Genomic DNA, 7,423 nt, shown 5'->3' on the forward strand with positions numbered 1-7,423 from the left:
GTGTTATTCTCCCAGCACACTGCTGCATTTAATTGGCTAATATTTTATTCAGAATTTTTGTATCTATATGCATAAGTCAGGTCGGTCTGTAATTTTCTCTTTTTGGTGCTATTTTCGTCAGATTTTTGACTTGAAATATATCTCATCAACTATTAACATTGTAGAGTCTACTTACTTTTTTCACTAGCGTTAACAACTGGCTGTTGGTTTGAAATACGTATTTTTTTGGTCATGTTCAGGGACTATATCTAGACCTACTATATTTGATTTTTTTAATGTTTGTTTATTTTTGAGAGAGAGAGAGAGAGTTGTGAGTGGGGGAGGGGCAGAGAGGGGGCCGACAGAGGATCCCACAAGGGTTCAGCGCTGACAGCAGTAAGCAAACCATGAGATCATGGCCTGAGCCAAAGTTAGACGCTCAACCGACCGAGCCACCCAGGTGCCCCTAGACCTACCATATTTGGAAGATGCAGTTCTTTGGCAATGATTTACAATTTATTCCATGGTTCTTTGTTGTTTTTCAGACGTACGTTATTTTGAGTCAATTTTGGTTAAGTCCCACTTCCCCATAAATTTACCATTTTGTTATGATTTTCAAATAAGCCGGCAAAACGTTTTACATAGAATTTTAAAAAACGTACTTCCTGCCTGTGTGGCTATAACCTTTAGTTTTAATCTGCGGCTGTCATCCCTAATTGAGGTATTTGGGTTTTCTTTTTTCTTTTTCTCCCTCTGTAGATATAGATTTCTGTTCATTTGTTTGTGTTGGATATTTATTGGGTGTACAGTTAGGGTTTCTCCAAGATAAAGATTTGCATGCAAGTAGTGTGTGTGTGTGTGTGTGTGTTTAAGTAAACAATATGCCCAGTTTGGGGCTTGAACTCACAACCCTGAGATCAGGAGTCACATTCTCTACCGACTGAGCCAGCCAGGCGCCCCTGAGTTCATAGTTTATTTGGTTGGTGCAGGGAAACACTGGAGGGGTTTCCTGGTGACCCTGGGGAGGTGACCCTGGGGAAGGGAAGGCGTTCAGAAAAGGAGGAGTTGCTCAGCCAGCCACCACGGTCGGACTGGATCCCGGGAACGCTGGGTGGGAAAAGCAGGCGTCAGAGGCATCTCACCCGAGGGATGGTGTAGTGGAGATATTCACACACAACTCCGACGGGTAGTGGTCCAGGGCTACTGTGGGCGGAGGTGCAGTGTGTTGGGGGTGTGTGTCCCGGATCATCCCCCTCCCCCCCTTACAGCCTGTACTAGGCATGCGCAGAAAGGCCTGCTACAGTCTCAGAAAAAGCTGTCAAGCAAAGCAATGCAGATACTGACCCTGGAATTTCTCCAGAAGACACCACAGCGGCGATGCCCGGGGCCCTACCCTCTGGGGCTTCATTGTCAATTCTGCTCTTGGTTTCCAATTCAGTCCATCTTTTATTAGCTTTATTTCTTCTGTTTTTTAAGCTTTAATTTAATGTTCCTCCTTTTAACCTCTTGAGTTAAACCTGCTTGCTTCCTATTTTATTTTACTCTCCTATTTGATAATAAAATAGCCTTTCGTATCGGATATGAGACATAATTGAGATACAACTTATGAAAGTGCTGAGCCCAGTGCCTGTCACATAGCAATGCTCCACAAATGTTAATTATTATTTTTATACTTTGAAGTTGCTTCTAATTACCTATTTGGCTATCTCCTCTTGACGTCGACGGGTGGTGTTTTCATTACTGTTATTTTCCAAAGGTTGTGAAAATTGCCATTTTGACTTCCGCTTTGATCCATGGAGTATTCTGAAGAGTGTTTTTATACCAAGTATTGGACAATTTTTGTTTACATATTTTTCTTTTGTAAAATTAATTTATTTATCTTGAGAGAGAAAGTATGGAGGAGGGGCAGAGATAGAGGAGAGAGAGAATCCCAAGCAGGCTCCAAGCTGTCAGAACAGAGCCCAATGTGGGGCTTGAACCGCAAAGCCGTGAGAGCATGACCTGAGCCAAAGTTGGACACTTAACTGACTGAGCCACCCAGGTGCCCCTTATTAACTCTTCTTTATTTTGCTTCAAGTCTAGGACTTTAATTCTCCTTTACTTAATATATCTTCTTCTACCTTTTTACTGTCAAACACGGAGTCACTTTGCATTGGATGTGTCTCTTGTGACCAGTATATGGTGGGATCTAGTATGAGAATCCTTGTCACTAAAAAGGGTGATATAAGATTTGGATATATTGTCACCACTATTATGTTTGACTTTCTGGTGGATGTGTCTGGATCCCTTAGTATAAGAAAAAACATAAATATCTGATCTTTGTCCCTGGTTCCTGGCATAGAGCTGCTAAAACCTTCGTATTCTCTTTAGTGATGGGAATACCTTCTGTTATTCCTAAGGGAATAAAAACCCATAGGAGTTTACAGGAATGAGAAGATCCTAGAAAGCTTCAGGGTGGAGGCTGGCCATCAGCAGCTTGGACCTTTCCGCCTCTCCTGCACCCCAACCTACAGGGAGGGGGAGGGGCTGGAGATTGTCAATTATCAGTGGGCAATGACTGACCAATCATGTCAATTAAACAAAACCTCCCTCACACCCTTGAATGATGGGGTTCGGGGAGCTTCCGAGTTGGCACACACGTCCATGGCTGGCACCGTGCGATTCCACGGGACGGAGGCTCCTGCACGCATGACCCTCTGTACCTTGCCCTCCACACTTCTCCATCTGACTGTTCACATGTGAGTTTTGTGATAAAAGAGAAGCTGAAGCATATGCAAACTCGGAAGAGTTTATCTGAGCAAAAATTGTCTGGAAGTGGTAGGGAGCTCTCTGTGGAAGTTGGGGAAAGACACACAGAGGAGGTACAGAAGCAAGAAAGGAAATTATCGATGGGCTGGAGCTTGAAGCTCATCGGCTCTTTGTGACCGAGTGCCCTTTAGGCTTTGATTTCTTGACATCAAGGCATTACAAGCTTAGATCTGGGTTTGCTGAACCAGGCTTCATGGGAGTTAGAGCCACCTCAGTCTGTGGGCGACTTGCTTAATTAACAGTAATGAATTGGCATTGCAAATATAGAGTTTCCCCGAGTTCTAGGAGTTTTTCAGCAAACCATGGGACCTGGTTGGAGGTGGGGTTGGGGGAATCACGAATTTTGAGCCAGGTTGGACAGAAGTGTGAGTGAGCCTGGAACCGAATCTCCAGACTGGTGTCTGAAGTGAGGGTGGTGGAATGGGACCGAGCTCTGACACCCGTGGGGTCTGGTGCTAGCTCCGTGCACCCACTCTGTGTGCTTAGTGCCAGAATCGAAGTGATGGGGCGCCTGGGTGGCTCAGTTGGTTAGGTGTCCGACTTCAGCTCAGGTCATGATCTCACAGTTCATGATTTCGAGTCCCACATCAGGTTCTGTGCTGACAGCTCAGAGCCTGAAGCCTGCTTGGGATTCTGTGTCTCCCTCTCTCTCTGCCCCCACCCCTGCTTGTGCACTCTCTCTCTCTCTCTCTTTTTCTCTCTCTCTCTCAATAATATATAAACATTTAAAAATTTTTAAAAACAGAACTGAACTGAATCACAGGATACATGCCTGGTGTCAGAGAAGCAGAGAATGGGTTGGCGTGAGGACAAAAACTTACACTTGGCAAAGATGGAATTTTACTTTTAGCGTCTGTGTTTGCTCCTATTAAGAAACCACTTGCTATTTAGACTGCAGACTAGTCCCTCCCCCGCTTTATTGATGGTGGCGCCTCACTGGGATCAGACCTGCTTCGTGTTATTTCTTTGCTGTGGCTGCTTTTTGTTTATGGTGGCTGCTCCTGGCAGGCCTTCTGCCCGGTCCTCCGGAAGCCTGCTGTGCTGCACGGGGCTGCACCTGCACCCCTCCTGGCCTCTCCCGGGGCGCCTTGCTCTCCCACCTTTGCCTGCGCAAGGGCAGGGGGAGGAGGGAGGGTCACACTTGTTCAGGGAGGAGAGGTACAGACATTCCGAAGTCTTCCTCCAGGCTTGTCCCACCTGACCTTCGTCTCCCGTAGACACTCTGAAGTCCCTAGGTGTGTTGCCTTTGTCAGTCTTCTGTGGACATCGGTTCAAGCAGGGTTTGCAGACAGATAAAAGCCTCATTCTCATGCAAAGATAAAATAAACCACGTCACAAATTTTATTCAGCCAACTCACGAATTGATGTGGGGACCAGTAAGGTGTCCCAACTGTTCCAAAGAGCATGTGAGAAGCAGATATAGATATATAGATATAGATTTGCAACTTGATAAAGAAATGTTAGGCTGAGATTGATGAATTAGATACCAAAAGGGTTAAAATCATCCCGGGCAGTATTGCAATCTTTAGGACTGGTTGTGTGCTCCACCCGATGATAGATTAAAGGTTTTGGGGTTTGTTTGTTTGTTTGAGAGAGAGAGATAGAAGGGAGGAGAGGGGGAGAGAGAGAGAGAGAGAGAGAGAGAGAGAGAGAGAATCCCAAACAGGCTCCACAGGCAGTCAGTGCATGTCATAGGGTCAGTGCAGAGCCCTATGCGGGGCTCAATCTCACCACCGTGAGATCATGCCCTGAGCAGAGATCAAGAATCAGATGCTTAACCCACTGAGCCACCCAGGTGCCCCTGACAATAGATTATTTGGTGTATGAAGAGCTTTAAGTTAGCCTCTCAAGTATTGCCAAATGACCCAGTCAATAGAAATCAAGCCCAGTGCTACACTGGGAGACACTTAGAAATCTCTTCGGGGGGTGTCTGCGGGGCTCAGCTGGTTAAATATCTGACTCCTGGTTTCAGCTCAGGTCACTATCTCAGTTTGTGGGATCGGGTCTTGCATCGGGATTTTCGTCTACAGCTTGGAGCCTGCTTGGGACTCTCTCTCTGCCCCTCCCTGCTCGCGTGGGCTTGCTCTCTCTCAAAATAAAATAAATAATCTCTTCAGTCTCAGTTACAGATCATTTTTGTGATGGACACGCTATTTTTCCCTTTTCGCTGACTATTTCTGGCTGGGATGGGGGCGGAGGAGCTGCCCCGGTCGTTAGCTCTGCGGCTGCCTCCTGAAGCACTGTTCTCATTTCTCTTACTCATGGATTATTGGCAGGCTCAGTATAGTCTTGGCTAAACGAGGTGTCTTAAATTATAAAAGAAGCTTCTCCAAAATGTATTACAAATGTCTCATTCATTTGAAAATGCAAACACAAAAGCTCAAATAAAGGAGAATTACATGGTACACTTGTTTAACGAGTAAATCCAAGTGTACACACAGCCAGAGAGCACTGGGGATAGGGAGGGGCTTGCTACCCCATTTGGCACCTTTATCACGGGAAGAAAATGAGAGGGAGGCCCAAGTCAGCCTGCGTCGTCCATCTCCGCTTTCCTGGGTGAACATCTCGGCCTGCCGGGTGCGATTCCGGTGTTCAAAATCACATGCATTTTTGAACCACATGGTCCCTACATGAAAGTCACCTACATCAACTTTCACGGTAAGTTCCAGCTAGAAGGAAAACACCTCGCTCTCGTGTCAGCTTCTTAAGGGATTTCCTGGAGTGATTTTCACACTACATTTCATTTGCCTGGTAGAGAGTCTGCAGACGTTGTATTTGTATTTTGACTGCCGCATCAGGCACTGTTGCACATTTAGCAGCTTGAAAATCGCACACAGTCACTAAGTCATGTTTTCCGAGGGTCAGGAGACTGGACGAGGCTTAGTTGAGTCCTCTGACCAGTCTTCTGAGACTGCATTCAAGGTTTCAGCCAGGAGGCGCCTGGGGGGCTCAGTTGGTTAAGCGTCCGACTTCAACTCAGGTCATGATCTCACAGTTCGAGGGTTCGAGCCCCGTGTCAGACTCTGCTGATAGCTCAGAGCCTGGAGCCTGTGTCAGCTTCTCTCTCTCTCTCTCTCTCTCTGCCCCTCCCCTGCTCGCTTTCTGTCTTTCTCAAAAATAAACATTAAAAAAAAAAAGATTTCTGCCGGGCTGTGCTCTCATCCGGGGCCTCCACAGAGGGGCAAATCTGCATCTGAGCTCTTTTAGGTTATTGGCACATTAATTCCCTTGGGGTCAGAGGGCGGAGAGCCGCAGTGTTTCTCTTAATGTCGACTGGAGGCTGTTCTCATTTCTTTGCCGTGTGGACTTCCTCTTCATAGTGCTTACTTCATCAGGTCAGTGAGGCGATCCCTCTGACCTCAGGAAGGACCTAGTCCTTCTCTTGAGGGCTTTTACCTGATTAAGTAAATCAGGTAACCCCACCTCCCAGATCACCTCTCTTCTTATTAACTCAAAGTCAAATGCTCTGGGACCTTAATTACACCTGCAAAATTCCTTCACCTTCATCATGTTCCATGGGTTGAAGCAGGTCACAGGTGCTGCCCATGCTCAACGGGACATTAGTCAGGGCCTGCACACCACGGCTTCGGTGGCATGGGGGCCAGTCTAAGGGTCCAGCTGCCATAGACCTTAGTCCCCCATAGCGGTCAGGGTCCAGCCAGAAAAACAACAACCACACTAGGTATTCTAACAGAAAATATTTAATGTAAGAATTTGGTTAGATAGTTATTAGAGGACGAATAGGTATACAAATGTGAGGGAGGGAGGTAACAGAGAACAGGTGCAGGAACCAGCTTCGCTTCAAGGCTGGGGGGTGATGGATGGGGGATGGGTCAGGGTTAGCGGGACCTCTGAGCTTGGAGAAGGGGCTCTGCTTAGCCTCTGAGTAGAGCCCCACGCTGCCCCTGATGAGCCAGGCTCATCGGCGAGGGCCGGCCCAGCCAGGCTCGCATCTCGGAGAAGGGGCTGCATGGCCGGGGCTGGTCCCTGTGAGGTGGTATCACCAGCCTCATCTCAGGAGTCTGCAAGATGCTGGAGACCCGCCCTGCGGTGGCTGCCACAGGGGGGCATTGCTGGGCCCACGTGGCCTGAGGAGCAAACCTTGGGGAGAAGAGTGCTCCCCCTTTGTGCCTCGTGGCCTCTGTCCAGCCTCGCTCCTGGAAGAGCCTAACAGTCGGAAGCCGGCAGAGGAAAAGGACAATGACCATGCCCTGCACCCAGCCCCATGAAACAAGCCGGTCAAGGCACACCTGGAACTCAGGGACAATAGCTTAATAACCATCACACACCTCCCTTAGACACGCCTGCTGAAACCGAGGTCCCGTAGAAGACCCTGCTCTTGGCCTTCTGGTCTGACACTGGCAGTGCCGGGACTTTAGGGGGACATTGAATAACACCTCTCTTCCCTCGGCCTGAGTTCTAAGCCAGCCAGGTGAGCATCAGTGGCTCCGAGAACAGGATACAGATCTCGGCTTTGTCACCAACAGTCTTGGCTGTCAGGTGCGCAGCCCAATGTGTTTGCTAACATCCCATGAGCTGGACTTACTGCCCCAAACTGCAGGCCTGCCCTGCGGGTTCATGAGGTCGTGTGCTCTCTGGGTGGGGGGTGGTCCCAGGAAAGGCGGAGAAGCATCCA

The 7,423-nt window shown here is 48.1% G+C and overlaps 1 protein-coding gene across 1 annotated transcript in view; it reads left to right on the forward strand.

Moving 5' to 3' along the window:
• Positions 1 to 5,417: 5,417 nt before the first annotated feature.
• LOC144228218 (Fc receptor-like protein 6) overlaps positions 5,418 to 7,423 on the forward strand; it is a 10,469-nt gene continuing 8,463 nt past the window's right edge. The window contains exon 1 of the mRNA XM_077760022.1: positions 5,418 to 5,445. Coding sequence (XP_077616148.1) covers positions 5,418 to 5,445 — 28 coding nt within the window. The remainder of the gene's footprint in view (positions 5,446 to 7,423) is intronic.

Source organism: Crocuta crocuta, unplaced genomic scaffold (genome assembly GCF_008692635.1).
Source record: "Crocuta crocuta isolate KB4526 unplaced genomic scaffold, BGI_CrCroc_1.0 scaffold133, whole genome shotgun sequence".
Classification (NCBI taxonomy): domain Eukaryota; kingdom Metazoa; phylum Chordata; class Mammalia; order Carnivora; family Hyaenidae; genus Crocuta; species Crocuta crocuta.